This window comes from Schistocerca piceifrons, chromosome X (assembly GCF_021461385.2).
Source record: "Schistocerca piceifrons isolate TAMUIC-IGC-003096 chromosome X, iqSchPice1.1, whole genome shotgun sequence".
Lineage (NCBI taxonomy): Eukaryota > Metazoa > Arthropoda > Insecta > Orthoptera > Acrididae > Schistocerca > Schistocerca piceifrons.
Window position 1 is genome coordinate 405,629,086 of NC_060149.1, and position 20,014 is coordinate 405,649,099.

The 20,014-nt window shown below is 38.1% G+C and overlaps 1 protein-coding gene across 4 annotated transcripts in view; it reads right to left on the bottom strand.

Annotated features, from left to right (window-relative positions):
- Window positions 1–20,014, bottom strand: part of LOC124721548 — a 70,574-nt gene that overhangs the window by 39,700 nt on the left and 10,860 nt on the right. For all 4 annotated transcript variants that reach the window (XM_047246580.1, XM_047246578.1, XM_047246579.1 and 1 more), the window contains exon 2: window positions 7,232–7,294. In XM_047246580.1, the coding sequence (XP_047102536.1) occupies window positions 7,232–7,294 (63 nt within the window). The remainder of the gene's footprint in view (window positions 1–7,231; window positions 7,295–20,014) is intronic.

The window sequence follows — 20,014 nt, forward strand, 5'->3', positions numbered from 1 at the left end:
ATGTAGTGTGTTTTTTCAAAGTTTAGTGACAAAGAATTGGCTAGGAACCAGTGATTAATGTCCACAAATATTTTATTGGCTGATCTTTCTAAGACTACACTTGATTTGCTATTTATTGCAATGTTTGTATCATCGGCAAACAAAACAAACTTGGCATCTGGTAATGTTACTGATGAAAGGTCATTGATATACACAAGAAAAAGTAAGGGCCCCAAAATGGAACCTTGTGGGACCCCACATGTAATTAGTTCCCAGTTGGATGATGCCTGATAGACATGTATCAAGCTCTTTCCTAATAACACCCTTTGTTTCCTGCCAGAGATATAAGATTTGAACCATTTTGCAGCATTTCCTGTTACACTATAATATTCTAGTTTACTTAAAAGGATATTGTGATTTACACAGTCAAAAGCCTTTGATAGATCACAAAATATACCAGTTGCCTGCAATTTTTTGTCTAATGAATTAAGCACATTTTCACTGTAAGTGAAGATAGCCTTCTCAATATCAGAACCTTTTAGAAATCCAAACTGTGACTTTGACAGTATGTTATTTGAGATAAGATGGTTATAAAGACGACGGTACATTACTTTTTCGAAAATTTTTGAGAATGCTGGTAACAGTGAAATTGGACGGAAATTTGATGCTATTTCTTTATCTCCCTTCTTAAACAGTGGCTTGACTTCAGCATATTTCAGCCATTCAGGAAATATTCCACTGATAAACGACTGGTTACACAGATAGCTTAATATGTTACTTAGCTCAGAATCACATTCTTTAATTAACTTTGTTGATATTTCATCATACCCACTAGATGTTTTTGATTTTAAAGATTTTATGATGGACATTATTTCTGTTGGGGTAGTGAGGGTCAAATTCATATTATGGAAATTACTTGAAATGTCTGGTCTAAGGTAATCCATAGCAGCATCTACCGAACCTGACAACCCCATCTTTTCAGTAACAGTTATAAAATGTTTGTTAAAAAGTTCTGCAACACTATACACATCTGTCACCAATGTATCATTTACTCTTAATGCTATTTGTTCCTCTTCATGTCTGGTCCTACCGGTCTCCTCCTTCACTATATCCCATATTGTCTTTATTTTGTTATCTGATATGACTATCTTTTCCTTGTAATATATTTGCTTTGACATCCATATTACAGTCTTTAATATTTTGCAGTATTTCTTATAATGTGCTATAGCATCAACATTGGAAATGTTGCACAGCAGGCCACGGCATTGAGTAGGCATGGCTCCAAATCCCTTACAGTAACTTAGAGAACCTTTAACAATACAAGTATCATTACAAGCCAAAAGATAGTCCCAGGTCATGCAAATAAATCTTTATTGTAACTTTATTTATCACGAGTTTTCGCCAGGCATCAGAGAATGCCCAAATATAGCAGGCAGCGAGATGACAGTAAGAGCCTAGCACAGTCATCTGCCATGTAGTGGCAGAAGTACAGAACTAAACAATGAATTGAAGTGGCTAAAAGGTGCTGCCACCTACAGAAAAAGGGTGATCTAAATGCTGATGACTATTTAGAAATGATTCTGTTTAAATAATCAGTTGTCTAACACTTTCTGTATTTTACTGAAAACTTTGAGTGCACCAATAATTGTTTCCTAAAGTGTATAATTATAGCAGAACATTTTTCAGATAAATTTGTTGGTTGAATGCGAGTTATAGCACTGATTATATATGGTGAATACATGATACAAACAACGTACGATAAGTGAATGATATTTACCAGCTAAAATCACCAGAACAGGCTCCATGAATAGGACACTGTATAGCAGATGAAGACAACAAAAGGTACTTTGAATATTTTTGTATTAAGGAAAGTAACTACTGTGGTGGATATTGAAGCTACATACACAATTTTACAAGAGTTTTTGCATGTGACAACCTGTTCTCTCAGAGCTACAAGAGTGCAAGCTAAAGTGATTGTAGTTCTCAAAAGTTTGATTGTTTCAATACAGGTTATGTATTGCATGAAAGATCATGTCTGATTAGTTAGTGAAAATTACAATTATGTCAAAGAGATGCTTAAGTTTAGATCAAACAGCTGTATACTTTTCAAAATTTACCACCATAGTGGTAGCACTTTTTTATATTACAATAATATTTGCAGTGTATGTTTGCATAATTAATGTACTTTATCATCAAATACATGTTTTGGTGATTACGTCAGTACTGAAATCTTCACTAGGTAGGTTTATGTCTGTTGCTGATCCATATTAGTCAGCAAACTGGTAAATGTTGTCCTCTCAAAGTTGGTTACAAGTAGTTGTGCATATATCTTTATGGCATTGACTTTACAACAGTAATTATTCGGTTCCTTTTGCAACAATTATTTTCATGTGGTAAAGTACTTACTCTGACTTTGGTAGAGCGACTAACATTGGTTGTAAGCTGAGTACTGTACTACACGCGATTGTCTGCCCACAGTTACGAAGGAATCCAATCGCCACTCACAGTCACTTTTAGGAGCAAAACAATTATCCACAGTAGGGTAAAACAGGCTGGGGAATCGCAAACCTCACCAACTTGTTTCCTGCATGTCTTGTAGTGATCCGCATTGCGAAAGGTGGTTGGTTATTCAGGCTCTTGACAGGTGGTAACATTAATGTTATTGGATAGTATGTATGAGGAAATATTACACATTGGGTTTCTCATTCAGAAAATGCATTTGAATGTTGGTTATTAGCAAGTCAATTTTGTTATACATCATATAAGAAGGAGAAACATATACCAGCATGTGACAGAATCATACAATAGCCGCATCACCATCGACTGAGACTGCAGTTTAACATTTTGTATATTGTTGCCTGCAATGGCTGAGATCCCACAACTGTCATGCCAAAGAAGAGTATAAGAGGCCAGGAGGACCAGACTCAATGCCACGCAGGACCTCAGTGGCCCTGCACAATTAGCACCCGACAGAACAGACACTGTTTGCTCCCTCATGCAGGATCGTACATCCACATCGCATATCCCGAGTCCAGATATAACCTGGTTTGCAGGGATATAACCTTGTTTGCAACAAGACAAGTACCCATTGAGACAGTGTGCCATTACATTATCTCGAGCACCACAGACTACCAGTGCAGCAACCACTGTTGTGGCTTCTCCTCATGCACCAACGGAGAGTGGTATGCCAACAATTGTGCACTAAATGACAGCACTGGACATGAGAGCGGCACCCTGGTTCTGTGTAGAGCATCATGATGGACATATCACTATGAAGAGGTGCAGCAGAGAATAAATGTTGCACAAATGCATTCACCATCCTCAGCACAGCACCTGGTGAGATGGCATGTGGCGCATTTGGGTATACACACGATCACCGCTGGTTCACGCAACCTTTAATTTGGACATAAACTGTTAAATTTCTCATGTTTTAATACTGGTAACTTTGCCCAACCTTTGTAGTCTCCAGGACATTAGCCCTGTACAAGATAAAAAGGATCACAAGTTGCCTGTGCTGATCTGACCATCTCTGATACAGAGGATGTTTGACTGTCGCCTTGACCAGCACATTCTCCAGATCTCCCATCCACTCAAAACGTCCGGTCACGGGTTGCCAAGAGATGGACACACCACCACTCAGTGGCCACTATGATTGATGAATTCTGGCATAGTGTTTAAGCAGCATGGAATGACATACCCATTTCTGTCACCTGAGCCCAGTTCACCCCATGTCCAGCCAGATCAGAGCTGCTATTGCTGCCACGGTTGGCAGCAGCTCTGTGTACTAAATTTTGCACCTTGTATGCCTCCAAATCACATACAAATTCTTGCTACTTTACTGTATAATAACCAGGAATTCCTAGTCAATTTGAGAGAAACTACAACACCAGCTGTTGCCTTGCTGCATGGTGACCTTAGAAGCACCAGTCTCTCACAACCCAAAAAATTGAATTATTGTACAGGATATACTGTAAACTGTAACCAATTGTAAGTAAAGTCCTTTGCTTTGCCTTCTGCACACTCTAGTTCACTGTCAGTTCACTCTCCTTCTGTCAACTGTACAGAAGCAATATGCCTATCAAAAGTTGTGACTAACTGCAGATCTAAAGAAATACTTTCAAGGAGAGAGGTACTTCCTGACTTTTGTTCCAGTATGTGTGAATATGGCAGTCTTTAGCAGCTTTCTAAAGGAAGATGTTGACAGAAAAAGATACAAAACACGTTGTAAATATCAAAGACTGAAAGGCCAGCACACACATTTGATCTCAGAACATTCTGTATGTGTGTATTATTTGTCCTTTATAAGCAGTCACTACTGTGTGCTTTGAACCAGATGAATAATTATGGTAAGGCTCAGATTCCCCTAAGTCAGATGCCATTCACAGATATATCAAATTTTGTTACAAGCAGTTCAGTATCACTGTGGATGGGAAAGAAACCTCAATCGAATAAATCACAAACACTTTCTTGCCTACATTAACGTAAAGATATACTAGATGAAAGGATTGTGACACAATAGTCACAGTTTGTTAACAAAGTATATGCATTCTGTGAGTTATATAAGGAGAATTTAATATATGTATTCACTCTTTAATCATCAATGTCTTTAGGGTGAATGCAATATGAGTTCCATATGGGCTGCATTGAAGAGACACTGGAAGTAGGAAAAAAGCCAAACAAGTCCAGAGCTCAGTGACACACATATTTCTCAACTGCTCACATTTAAGATGAATGTGAAGCCTACGGTATTGTTCATTATGTGCATATGCAAATATCTAGAAGTATATGAACTGTAACAACTCCATCAATAATATTCTTGCTGGGTCTGCAGCCACATCATTCAATCATTTTGACAAAATATTGTGGTCATCCGTGTGGCTGGCATCTCCATGTGGGAATGCAGTTTGATAAATCTTGATTATCTGAGGCATACTGCCATGGGAATCTTGCTGGAACTGATTCTTACCCTAAACGATATGGGTACATTTACACACAGATAGTTGCTCCCGCAGCTTGCTATTGAGACCGCATCTTAAGGAATCAATTAAAATTAGACTGGCAGATAATATTATACATAGAAACAAAGGTGATCCTTTAAGTAAAATGTGGAATCCTATATGCCAGCTTTGACCACTGGAACACTGTATCTTCCATTTGCCTTATGGGTCAGCAGTGACGATTTCCCTGATAGGCACTGTCACCTCTACACGGCATGTGAAAGAGTCACAGTTCACAGTGGGACTCAGTTCTAGCAAAACTTAGCAAAAAGCATTCTCACCTGAAGATGGCAGGCACACAGACCACTGAAATACTGGAAGATGACTGTATACTCAGACAGCAGATACGACAAGATTATAATCAGACAGCAGAAGTTTCTAGTGCATTCTGAAGGCTGTCAAGAGTTGCATTTCAAAATTAAGATGGCAATCACACCACCACCACCACCACCGAACAATTCATACTCACTATTCCATTCTTTAATTTTGCTTATGACTTGCAAGTACTTCACTGTGTCGTATCAACTTCTAATCCATGTTTATTCCTTCACTTGTTTGAAATTCAGTGCTTTTTCTTCTTCTCTTTTACTGGTAAAGATTTTACTGAATATGTGGTAGATTAAGAGGAGCCTGATAGATCTCAAGTTTCCTGTATACTGTTTATGTCCTTCCTTGTAAAGTAGAAAGATTATAACATTGTTCCAGTTTTGAGGAAGTTTGTTCCTCAGCACGTTTTCTTTAAATGGTTTTGCAAATTCCTTTTGTATTAATTTGTTTCTAGATTTAAAGAATTCAACTGCCTATTACCATCTGTGGACAATTTTCTCTGTTCATAACTTGAGAGATTTTATACATCTGGTCCGGCACTATGTAGCCTACTTATGTTTCTGAGCCATCTCTCAAACTATACTAATATCTGAAGAAAACATTCCCTTATGTAAAATGTCAAATCAAACCACCTTCAATCATTCAAATTTCCTGTTGTTATTTCCTTCTAGCAACCAGTTTCAGCACTACGTTAAGACACCTTTAAGCTCCCTGATCGATGTGTAGAAAGACTCCCATGTCTGGTCCAGTCAAAATAGAGGCCAGCATTCAATGACTGGTATCCATAGATTTCTTCTTAACACAGCAATCCCTTCGATCAGCAAGTAATGATTGAAGGTATTGCTGCCTTAAGAAGGCATCTATGCATACCAGTCATTGAATGCTGGCCCCTACCTTGACTGGAGCAAAGGTGAGATTCTTCCTAAATGGCAATCAGGGTGCCTGAAGACGGCATAATGTAGCACTGAAACTGGTTGCTAAAATAAAATAACAACTGGAAATTTAGATAGCTTAAGTTTTTTATTCGACATTTTATACTGAACAGCCAAGGTCCTGCAAACATCTGAATAAAAACGAGCTTACATTGTTAGTTACTGTGCTGCCTGTCATCTCAACTTATGAAATGTAGTGTCTACCCAACATTCAACACTCAGTTTTGTCTTATTTATACTCTCACTGTTTTCCACTGTTCCTGTTCCCAAATCCTCATTTTACCTTCCTACATCCTCCTCCCTAACAAGAATTTTGTTTCCTTCTGCATATTTTACATGCTCCTATTATTGTCTGCCTGAAACTCTGTCTTCCTCTTTAATAGCTGCCATGTTCCATTTGAAATTTTCTTTTCCTTTCCTCATACTAGAAAATTTTTTTGCTGTTGGTATAGGTATGTCTGTAAAAAATTTCCCCCTTTTTTCTATGTCTGCGAAACTTTCATTTTCTAAGGTAGCAAACCTGCTGCTTAATTTAATGATGTATAACTCCTTATTCTGTAACAAATTCTTTCTGCTGTTTTTCACCTAGCATTAAATCTATTTTCACACTGCATCTTATGAGTCTAGAACCACATGCAATTCAAAGGTGGTTTAGTACCACTTTTAACAGCCTGTACAAACTTAAACCATAACATCACAATTGGCTAATTCTGCAAAAGAAGCCATGCTTTAAGAAACAGTCTATGAAGATATGCTGATTAGAATAAAGTTTTAGCATGTAAGTATTGTAACATTAATAAACACAGTTATGATGTCTATTATTCATATCATGAACTGTAAACTCCTGGAGAAAGTGTCAATATGCTATAAAATATTGCATATCACTTAAGTTTTAGTACATGAAAAATTACTAAATCCAACTCAAAGCATTTTATAAAATTGCTATCTACAATTCAGCAGTCAGGTGTTTAGAAACAGCAAGTGATTTTTCCTTACCGCCTGTTGCACAGGAACCTGCTGTTGCATTCCAGGTTGGTGTTGTGGAACTTGCTGGTGTTGCTGTGAACATTTGTATTGTCTCAGTACTGTACATCTACTTGGAAGAGAAAACTTGCTACAAGTATTTTCTCTTTTTACTTGTGAGTCAAAAATATTTATTTCAAAATGAAAGACAAAAGAGGGATACTAACACTATTTGAAGCAGAAGGTGGACAACTTATAGGTTCCCAAAAGAACAACAACTACACAAACATTACTGTGTGTTTCAGTCCTGTTTCAGCAGCCATTGAAGAGGCACTCCTGTTGCAAACACTGCTACAAGTATTATTGCATGGTCAGTTATGTGTGTGGGAGGCTCTATGTTCACAGAAAAATACAAGTAATTTTTGAAATGTCCAGAGAAGACATTTACCAGTGTATGCTGCCTGAATCTACAATAGGATTAAGAATTATACTTAAACAAATAATCATCAGTAGCAAAATTTGTGTACTAATCCAGAACTTTTGTACAAATTAAGAAAGAAGAAAAATCATGTATGTGTCTATTTACACTACTGGCCATTAAAATTGCTAGACCACGAAGATGACGTGCTACAGACGCAAAATTTAACCGACAGGAAGAAGATGCTGTGATATGCAAATAGGTTTTCAGAGTATTCGCACAAGGTTGGCACCGATGGCGACACCTACAACGTGCTGACATGAGGAAAGTTTCCAACCGATTTCTCATACACAAACAGCAGTTGACCGGTGTTGCCTGGTGAAACGTTGTTGTGATGCCTCATGTAAGGAGGAGAAATGCGTACCACCACGTTTCCGACTTTGATAAAGGTCGGATTGTAGCCTATCACGATTGCAGTGTATCGTATCGCGACATTGTTGCTTGCATTTGCCGAGATTCAATGACTTAGCGGAATATGGAATCGGTGAGTTCAGAGAGTAATACGGAATGCCGTGCTGGATCCCAATGGCCTCATACTACTAGCAGTCAAGATGACAGGCATCTTATATGCATGGCTGTAACAGATTGTGCAGCCACGTCTCGATCCCTGAGTCAACAGATGGGGACGTTTGCAAGGCAACAACCCTCTGCACGAACAGCTCGATGGCATTTGCAGCAGCGTGGACTATCAGCTCGGAGACCATGGCTGCGGTTACCCTTGACGCTGCATCACAGACAAGAGCGCCTGCGATAGTGTACTCAACGACAAACCTGGGTGCACGAATGGCAAGACATCATTTTCTCGGATGAATCCAGGTTCTGTTTACAGCATCATGATGGTCGCATCCGTGTTTGGTGACACCGCGGTGAACGCACATTGGAAGCGTGTATTCGTCATCGCCATACTGGTGTATCACCCGGCGTGATGTTATGGAGTGCCATTCGTTACAAGTCTTGGTTACCTCTTGTTCGCATTGACGGCACTTTGAACAATGGACGTTACATTTCAGATGTGTTACGACCCGTGGCTCTACCCTTCATTCGATCCCTGTGAAACCCTACATTTCAGCAGGATAACGCATGGCTGCATGTTGCAGGTCCTGTACGGGCCTTTGTGGATACAGAAAATATTCGACTGCTGCCATGGCCAGCACATTCTCCAGATCTCTCACCAATTGAAAGCGTCTGGTCAATGGTGGCCCAGCAACTGGCTCGTCACAATACGCCAGTCACTACTCTTGATGAACTGTAGTATCTTGTTGAAGCTGCATGGGCAGCTGTACCTGTACACACCATTCAAGCTCTGTTTGACTCAATGCCCAGGCGTATCAAGGCCGTTATTACGACCAGAAGTGGTTGTTCTGAGTACTGATTTCTCAGGATCTATGCACCCAAATTGCGTGAAAATGTAATCACATGTCAGTTCTAGTATAATACATTTGTCCAATGAATACCTGTTTATCATCTGCATTTCTTCTTGGAGAACAATTTTAATGGCCAGAAATGTATTTATTCATTTATTCATCCAAGGATCATCTCAAAATGATGTATGTTTTCCCAAGGTAATACAATGCCAATCAATGGGCCAAACTATAACACACAGCATACATGACATGTACAAAAGTTTAAATTAATGTGGACGAGCAGGAAAAACAAACCGATAATGTTTGGTTACAGCATTAGTAGTGTCCTGCCTGACACAGTCAACTCGTATAAATATATGGGTGTAAGGTTGTGAAGCGATATGAAATGGAACAAACAGGTAAGGATTGTCGTTGAGACGGTGAATGGTCAACTTTAGTTTATTGGGAGAATTTTAGGAAAGTGTGGTTCATCCGCAAAGGAGACAGCATCTAGGATGCTAGTGTGATCTATTCTTGAGTACTGCTCACAAGTGTATGGGATCCGTGCCAGCTCAGCATGCAAGTGTTATGGATATACTTCAGGAATTCAAGTGTGAATCCCTGGAGGGAAGAAAACACTCATTTCGAAGAACACTACTTAGAAAGTTTAGAGAACCAGCTTTTGAAGCTGACTGTACAACGATCCTACTGGTGTCCACATATATTTCGCATAGGGACCATGAAGATAAGACACGAGAAATTAGGTCTCATATTGAGCCATACAGATAGCCATTTTTCCCTTGTTCTTGTTCTACCTGCAAGTAGAACAAGAAACGAAATGACTAGTAGTGGTACAGCATACCCTCCACCACGCACCATGCTGTGGCTTGAAGAATATGTATGTAGATGCAGATATAGATCTCTAATTTCTTCCCGTTTCTTCCAGACTATCCACATAGGCTACCTGTCATATCCTCATAAAGCATATTATGTATGCTGCGTGTTGTATATTTTGGTCTACTGACATGCAGTGTATTACCTTGACAAATCCTATATCATTGTGAGATGATACTTGGATGAATAACAACAAATAAAATAAATAAATAATTTTGTGACTTCAACAGATGAGCCACATGCAAGTATAAGCTCAGATCACACAAGTATGTGGAAGGAAATCTGTTATTCCTTTTGAAAGGGAACTGTACTGGAATTCACTGTCAATGATTCAGGAAAATGTATATCTATATGGTTGGATGAATCTAGTGTCTTATTCACTGTTCCACCTTGATAAGCAAGCCTGTTCATAGTGGTCTCTCCAACTTCACCACCTGGGCTTCGGATACTACACATGTAACAAAATGCAGAAGGTTTACATGAACATTTGAATGCACACATTTACTGAGTTATAAGATAGCCCTTCAGTGACAGTACAAACCCCTACTAGTGTTTGTTCCACATCCTAGTAATGCTCTTATGACTATCAAACAACACATGGCATTTTATTCTACCAGCATTCATGTAATAAATTCTCAACATTTTCAGGTACAAATACATAAAAAATAATTGTACAGACAATGGGTGGACTGGATGTAACAGAAGCAGATATCTAAAAAGAAAAATACATAATACATATATCATAAACTAGACTTGTGCTAAATAAAATGTGCAAAGCATCCAATAATCCTGAGAGCTGTTAATTTAGTACAAGGCTCTCTGAGACTTTCAAGTAAGCACACCGGACAGAACTAATGTCACCTCTGCTCTGAAGGCTTGTGTCCACTAGGCAAGTAGCTTAGCAAGTACTTGCTGTGGTGTTTACATTAGCTCAAAAACTTGCACAAGTTTAGGTCTGCAATTTGCTTTGAAAATTAATTTCAGGAACTTGCTGTAAGTACTTGCAGATGAGCTTCCACTGAAGTCATGTCACGACATGGGCAAGTGGAAGTTTACCATGTCATGCTCAAAAGTCAGAGATGCTGTCACCATTGCTGTGGTGTTGTTACTATTATTATTATTTCTTTCCTTTCTCAGACGTTATGTCTGGTTAAAAATGGAAAGTGACATGGACCTTGATCAAGCGTGACTTCCTTTTAACTGTACGGTATATGTTACATTGCATTTAGGAACTTTCGGGTAATTGAACATGTATCAATAATTACGGATTTCTGTAGTTGTATATATACGTTTGGATGTAGCTGTATTGCGTTGATGTCCTGGTGGATATTGTGTGGTATGACTCCTGTAGTTGATAGTATAATTGGTATAATCTCAACTTTATCCTGATGCCACGTGTCCTTGACTTCCTCAGCCAGTTGGATGTATTTTTCAATTTTTTCTCCTGTTTTCTTTTGTATATTTGTGGTATTGGGTATGGATATTTCCATTAGTTGTGTTAATTTCTTCTTTTTATTGGTGAGTATGATGTCAGGTTTTTTATGTGGTGTTGTTTTATCTGTTATAATGGTTCTGTTCCAGTATAATTTGTATTCATCATTCTCCAGTACATTTTGTGGTGCATACTTGTATGTGGGGACGTGTTGTTTTATTAGTTTATGTTTTATGGCAAGTTGTTGATGTATTATTTTTGTTACATTGTCATGTCTTCTGGGGTATTCTGTATTTGCTAGTATTGTACATCTGCTTGTGATGTAATCTACTGTTTCTGTTTGTTGTTTGCAAGTCTCCATTTATCTGTTGTGGTATTGGGATCTTTAATAATATGCTTGCTGTAATATCTGGTGTTTATTGTTTGATCCTGTATTGCAATCATGAATCCTTCTGTCTCACTGTATATATTGCCTTTTCTTAGCCATGTGTTGGATGCGTCTTCATCGATGTGTGGCTGTGTTAGATGATACGGGTGCTTGCCATGTAGTGTTTTCTTTTTCCAATTTACTTTCTTCATATCTGTTGATGTTATGTGATCTAAAGGGTTGTAGAAGCGGTTATGAAATTGCAGTGGTGTAGCCGATGTATTTATATGAGTGATTGCTTTGTGTATTTTACTAGTTTCTGCTCTTTCTATAAAGAATTTTCTTAAATTGTCTACCTGTCCATAATGTAGGTTTTTTATGTCAATAAATCCCCTTCCTCCGTCCTTTCTGCTTAATGTGAATCTTTCTGTTGCTGAAGGTATGTGATGTATTCTATATTTGTGGCATTGTGATCGTGTAAGTGTATCGAGTGCTTCTAGATCTGTGTTACTCCATTTCACTACTCCAAATGAGAAGGTCAATATTGGTATAGCATAAGTATTTATAGCTTTTGTCTTGTTTCTTGCTGTCAATTCTGTTTTCAGTATTTTTGTTAGTCTTTGTCTGTATTTTTCTTTTAGTTCTTCTTTAATATTTGTATTATCTATTCCTAGTTTTTGTCTGTATCCTAGATATTTATAGGCATCTGTTTTTTCCATCGCTTCTACGCAGTCGCTGTGGTTATCCAATATCTAAACTTCTTGTTTAGTGTGTTTTCCCTTGACTATGCTATTTTTCTTACATTTCTCTGTTCCAAAAGCCATATTTACATCATTTATGAACACTTCTGTTATCTTTAGTAAATGGTTGAGTTGTTGATTGGTTGCTGCCAGTAGTTTTAGATCATCCATGTATAGCAAATGTGTGATTTTGTGTTGGTATGTTCCAGTAATATTGTATCCATAATTCGTATTATTTAGCATGTTGGATAGTGGGTTCAGAGCAAGGCAGAAACAGAAAGGACTTAATGAGTCTCCTTGGTATATTCCACACTTAATCTGTATTGGCTGTGATGTGATATTATTTGAATTTGTTTGGATATTAAGTGTGGTTTTCCAATTTTTCATTACTATGTTTAGGAACTGTATCAATTTAGGATCTACTTTGTATATTTTCAATATTTGTAGTAACCATGAGTGGGGTACACTGTCAAAAGCTTTTTGGTAATCTATGTATGCGTAGTGTAGCGACCTTTGTTTAGTTTTAGCTTGATATGTCACCTCTGCGTCTATTATCAGTTGCTCTTTACATCCTCGTGCTCCTTTGCAACAGCGTTTTTGTTCTTCATTTATAATTTTGTTCTGTGTTGTATGTGTCATTAATTTCTGTGTAATGACCGAAGTTAATATTTTGTATATTGTTGGTAGGCATGTTATGGGATGATATTTAGCTGGGTTTGCTGTGCCTGCTTGATCTTTAGGTTTCAGATAAGTTATTCCATGTGTAAGTGTATCAGGGAATGTGTATGGGTCTGCAATGTAACTGTTAAATAATTTAGTTAGATGTGAATGTGTTGAGGTGAACTTCTTTAGGCAGAAATTTGCTATTTTATCTTTTCCACGGGCTTTCCAATTGTGAATAGAATTAATTGCTCAGGTGACTTCATGTTGCAAAATTATCACTTCAGGCATTTGTGGTATCATCTTGTATGTGTCTGTTTCTGCTTGTATCCACCGTGCATGCCTGTTATGTTGTACCGGGTTTGACCATATGTTGCTCCAGAAGTGTTCCATGTCTGTCATGTTTGGTGGATTGTCTATTTTAATGTGTGTGTTGTCTATTGTTTGGTAAAATCTCTTTTGGTTTGTGTTGAATGTTTGGTTTTGTTTCCTTCTATTTTCACTTTTTTTGTATCTTCTAAGTCGTTTGGCCAATGCTTGTAATTTCTGCTTCTTTTCATCTAATTGCTCTATTGCTTCTAGTTGTGAGATTTTGCCTAACCTTTTTCGTTTTCTGTCTGATATTTCATTTCTTATAAATTGTGTTAGCTGTCCGATGTCTTTTCTCAGTTTTTCTATTCTGATCTGTAGCCTGTGTTGCCATGCTAGTTTTGTGGGTTTCTTCTGTGTGTTGGTTGATTCTGATCTCTGCCTAGTGGGTATATTTAGTGTAGTGAGTGCTCCTACATAAACCAGTAGTTGTAACTCTTCCATAGTTGTATTTTCATTTATTTTGTTGTGTATGATTGTGTTGATAGTTGTTATTGTTGTTTCGACTTGTGGGTTATTTGGTGGTCTATGCAAGAATGGTCTAATGTCTGTATTTGTGTCTTTGTATTCTATATATGTCAGCTGAAATTTTTCTTCTGTATCTAACATGTGTGTCACTTCGTGTTCTATTTGTGCTTGTTCTGGTGGCTGTCTTAAGATTTCATTTTCCTCTGATTGTTTAATTGATGCGTGTTGTTCTTTGTTTGTTTGCTCTGGGATGTTCGAGTCCATTACTGTATTTTCTTCTTCTTCTAATTGCACATTATTTTGTTCCAGTATTTGTTGTACTTGTTGTTTGATGTTTTCTAATTCTGAGTGGGGTATCCTGTTATTTTTTTTTTATTACACGGATCTGATCAGCTAGTCGTCGTTCTGTTAAAAATTTTAATTCTGGGTATCTGGTAATAAATGTTATGTATACTTGTGATCTGTATCCAGTTGTGTTGGTTCCTAGGTTTGTTGCTTGGTAATAACAGAACATGAGGTGTCGATTAACTTCATCTGACCATCTCATCCTCTGTCTTTGTTTTCCTTCTAGGGTGGTTGCAGGAAGCATATCCTGCAAAAACCTCTATTTGGATTTAAATCATTTTCCAGTTGGCTAGCAGTGTCGTTACCATTGTGGGCGGGCATAGGATTCAAGCGTCGTCCCCGACCATGACGGCGCTTGTCCGAGGCTTCTTTAGTTCTGTCCTGAACCAAGTAATCACACTAAAAGGGGGTTAGCCCTATTAGTGGTTTGTTCTTTTCGTCGCCTTTTATGACTGGCAGAACATACCAGAGGCCTATTCTTTTCCCGGGCCTCCACGGGGGTTATCATTATTATTATTATTATTATTATCATCATCATCATCATCATTAAGGAACAGTGTGATAAAACACAAAAATTTAAGAAAAGAAGTGTTTGAGTGAAGAACTGGATACAGAGCCATACATGTTTAAGTTAATTTCTTGCCCATACCAAGTCTGCCCACCACTCTTTTTTTTTTAATGTCTGTATTGCCTAAAAATCTGCCACAATATTTTCTTTTGCAACCTGCTTTATAACTCTGTTATTAAAATCCACATGTTTCATGTCCCACAACACAGCAGAGCATTACACTTTCTGAATTAATCCCTACAATTTTTCTGTGTAAGTAAGTACAAAAATTTCAAATTTTTTATTGCTTAATTTTAAACTTTATTATCGTTATAGGTTATTTCAAACAGTAGTGTGACAAATTATTGACTTAATGGGGAATTAGAAAATGCTGAAAAAATGCTATATTAAAACCCCAAGTACATTCATTGCTTTTAAAAAATAACTCCACATAGAATAAAATGTGTTAGGACAGTATATTTTACACAAATCTCTTTCAAAACTGTTTGCAGAGTTTTTGATAAACAACATAAATTACAATATACTTTCACACAACATTCATCTTCATACGATCATGACTATGTGTAAGGCTCTCAAGCAGGGTACAATACAAAGAGCTACATCACAATCTTCACACACGTCATGATTCCCTCCTATTTTTCTCCCCATTCGCATCCCGAACTTGGCTGCACACATATTCTGGTAGGATTATCTTTCTTTGCAGTACATGGGATGAACAAGGGGAAATGATGGTCAGTAAGATGAACAGATTTGGTGTTTGTGGATAGACAACCAGCTAATTTCGAAGATAATTCCTTCCTGTGATGTTTGGCTTTATCTTCTCAATCACTGCCATATGAAAATCAAGAGTATTCTTTGTTCCTCCAGATTTCTTGTACAAACTGAATGAATTTCAAAGAGTCAGTTAAACTATATAGGAACATTTTTCTAGTATTTTTTCCCTCTCTTCTGTGTTACTGACTTGTCTGACATGCTGGTCAACTTTATTCACTACTCATATTGTATTGTTATGATACAACTTCTGCTGGTTTTATTACTGTTTACACCTATTTATGTTTTGCATTTATGCATTTTGGATAGTGCTCAAAATACACACACAATGCTTGTCTTTCCATCCCATTGCTGTAACTTTATCTCTCTTTATGCAACAATATCCCCCTTCCTCAATTTTTTACTGTGAAACCTTGGTGACATACCTTTTCTAGAATGTTGCACAGTGGCAGTTTTCCTAGCAATAAGGAGATCTGCTAGCTGCGGAGAGGTGTAAAAATTATCTACTTTAAGGCAGTAACCTTTGTTGAGAAGGGTTTCATCAGAGTCAATACTATTTGAGATGACATGGGCAGATCTTTACATTTTTCATCAAATATTGTGTATATACAGAAGAGTCATAAAAATGTAGACACTCTTTGATACTCAATATTAATGGAACAAAATGACATACCATTAAAATTCTTGCAGGGGGGGAGGGGGGAGGGGGAGATTGTGTGTTCAAAGTGACCACCATTAGCAGCCAAACAACATCAATGCCGCTGAACTGTTGACCAAATTACGGCTGTCAGTGTTGCTTCCAGTACCACTTCAATACAGCCCTGTGTTGCTCAAACGACAATCTTACTTCATTCATTGCCGCACTGTCATCTGCTGGACAATGCACACCAAGATCAGTTGAGAAAACAATGGACTACGCTACCACACAAAATTGCAACGATATGTCATTTTGTTCCAAAGATATTAACTATCAAAGAATGTCTATATTTTTCTGGATGCCTCTGTATAATTACAGAGCATGCATAGCCAGACCTTGGGTCACACAACATATATGCCTTTTTTCCACATCTTACTCTCTTTAGTGGTAGAGACAGAACCCAACCTAACCTCCCCTTATGTAACATGAGACTCATCTATCGTGGCATCCCCCTCAGGAGTATAAAAATTTTTGAATTTGAACTTCTCATTGAGATGTTCTAAAATGGGCCAGATTTTGTTTAGTTTTGGTTGTGGATGGCTAGCCGGGTCATATCTTCAGCTTTCTGAAAAATGAAGGCATTTCTTTAGTATCAAAAATCATTTGTAGCTAAGTAACTGGCAAACTATTGGAGCTGCAAATAATGGATGTTTAGACCAGTACATCTGGTAGCTTGGTTTCTTTATAATACTTTGTAACAGTATTATACTAAAGGAGATTCCTATTTCATCACTGTCTGTGTCCTTCCAGCCAGCAATGTTCTTATCTCGAGCATATCTACTAGTCTCAGTGACTACATTATTCGCTATCTCGTGATCAATTATTTTACTTGCTAATTCCATCACATTTGAAGAGTCATTTTGTGTGAAATTCAAAGGCATTCCAGTAATTGGAAATCGTTGAGGTGAGGGAGGCAATTCTGCGGTCATGCCTATTTCATACCATCTTCTAATGCTGGAGAATCTAACATTGCTTGAATCACTTTCATGATCTGTAATCACTTTGCTAACACTGCCAGTGTCTGAAGTTTTACTTTCTGATCCACTAAATTCTATATCAAAGTCCCTCCCCCCTCTAACCTTGACTGCAGCTGGCCAAATGAGGGCTTCAAGAAGCTGTGAAACAAACAGATTTAACACTTTTGTGCTCTGTTGTGGCTCACATTTGTAACTAACTAAATGCAACAATTTCCTCTGGGGTTTTAAATATCTGAACACAATATTGACAAGATATACAAATATTGTCAGGCTTTTAGGTTTGCTTAGAAATTAAAATCTCAAGTATTCTTGAGCTTTTCAGTTAATGGGTTAACAACTGCATTCTTTCAGCTGTCCACACATACTTCTCAAGCTTGACACTGACTTTTCATACTGGTACTAAACACACACAACTTCTGCAAGTTTGAGAAAACTTCAAAAAACTGGCAAGTGTGGCAAGTATTGCAGCAAGAAACTGTTTTCAGTGACCTGCAGAAGCTACTTCTGAAAGCTGACAAAACTTATGGATGTCTAATTCCTGAAAAGGAAATGAGACCACAAGTTTTTTTCAGGAGCTCCCCATACACCAGCAGCCACCCATCAATGATTAGATCATGTAGAGCTACAAAAGTGCTGAGATGTTTACTGCTCTATTTCAACCGGCATTCTCAATAGTCCCAGACACTTGTTACAGGATTAAAATCACGTAACTTTGCGAGCTAGTCGAGGCACCACAGGGTGCCTGGGTGTTCAGTGAACTAAGAATTTATGCCTGTAGGCATGTCAACAGGGCTGTTGTCTTCTTGGAAGACAGTAGTGTGCACAGCATACTCATCATGAAAATGAAAAAGAAAGGGTAACACTTCGTGATCCGTAATGCTGAAATAATCATCCTGATTAATTTTCATTGTACACTGAATAAGTGGGCCCAGATCATGGTACGGAAAACATGCCCAAAACATCACAGGAGCATCTCCAATTTGAACTAAAACCTCCAAACATTGTGGGTTAAGCTCCTTATTGGCCCGTCGGTGCACTTAATTTGTCTCATATGAGAATGAAGTCTTTCGTGACAACACTGTTGTATAAAACATTCTCAGACTTCTTGCTGCATCAGTTGCAGGTAAAACCTGGAGCTTTCAATTATTACCTCCATTACCTTCATCAGGAGCAACTGACTGTCAAAACTGCTGCTGTGGTGGCCTTATACAGCCCAAAGATGGCGTCTGATTGGTCGGTAATTATGCATGCTATCACAGATGGTGTCAACGTTTACGCTGGTGGCACCCCACTGCACATTCATATAAGATACAGAGATAGTAAAACAACCATCCTGACAGTCACTTGAAGGGGTTTGGTGAAACCACAGAAGCTAATTTGCTATGCCTGTATTGGGATTTGTGCTACAGTCCTCTCAAATAGAACTTCCTTACAGGGGAAACTCCCCCTCACACCCCCATGAAATTTAGTGGTAAGGTGGCCCAGTGGGTAGACCATCAAAAACTAAACACAGATCAAGCACAAAAACATGAGTAATAAGGTGTACTGAATTGTGAAGAAAGACACAAACTCAAAACAGTGAACAATTCAAGCTCAAGATGTGCAACATTGAGTGAATTTGTATATCAATGGTGTCGTGATTATATGATCACTGTGTTGGTCTGTGAAGGGGGGGATCCATGTTCAAATCTCCTTTGTGCCCCATTCCTCCCCCCCCCCCCCCTCTCCCCACACACACAAAAGAAAAATCATGAACTGACCATCAGGTCATTGACATATTCAAATTTTTGTCTGTTTTGTGGTGTAGCAGCCGTTCGCAACAATGCAGTGTAAGGAAAGGACCTCCAGATGTATGTCCCTTCTATTTGTTCTACACAAGTACCTCATGTTATGATTCTTGCATTCCATTTTGGAAGTTTTGACTCACGAATTTCTTTGTTGTACCATAGATCACACCTGTTTATTTGTTGTTTTCATTTGCGTGAGAGGTCTATGCGACATCTCATCTGCTCTCATCACTATTCATCACATTTACTTGAGATGATAATATATTCTTACCACATGACTCATTCTATAACCAATTTACGGCAGACAATTGCTAAGACTACAGAAGAAGAACAGACATGCAATAACTGGACAGAAAGTTCCAATTTTGTGAGAGGGAGGGGGCATGAGGGAGGTTTGGTCTGCTTCCCAGTCCACTCCGTGACCACTCAAACATGACAATGTAACTGTTGCAAGTCGTTCGATGTTGCACATCTTGACCTTGGACCATTCACTACTGCTATTTTGCTTCTTTTTTCACACTTTAGTACACCATCTTCCTGTTTTCATGTTTGATCTGAGTTCAGATTTTGGCGGGCTATCCACGCCATTTCACCACTAAATATGAGGGGTGTGCAATGGCGAGTTTCACTTGTTAGTAACAGTTTGCTTTATCACTCCACTTTGATCACAGTGCTTCAATCTCAACAAAGTCTTATCACAACGAGTGAAAGATCAATCCCAGACCAACAGAAAAGTCAGCTCCACTATTCATACTATATACTGTGTTTCATGTGTTTGTGGTACTGAGGCAAAGCCTGTTCCACCATTCAATAGAATGATATGGAGATGTTAAGGGGACAGTGGTTTATATTGATTTGCCATGTCCAATACTTCTCTGCATTGCAGTTTAAGCTTATTTTAATTAGGAAACAAGATTGGA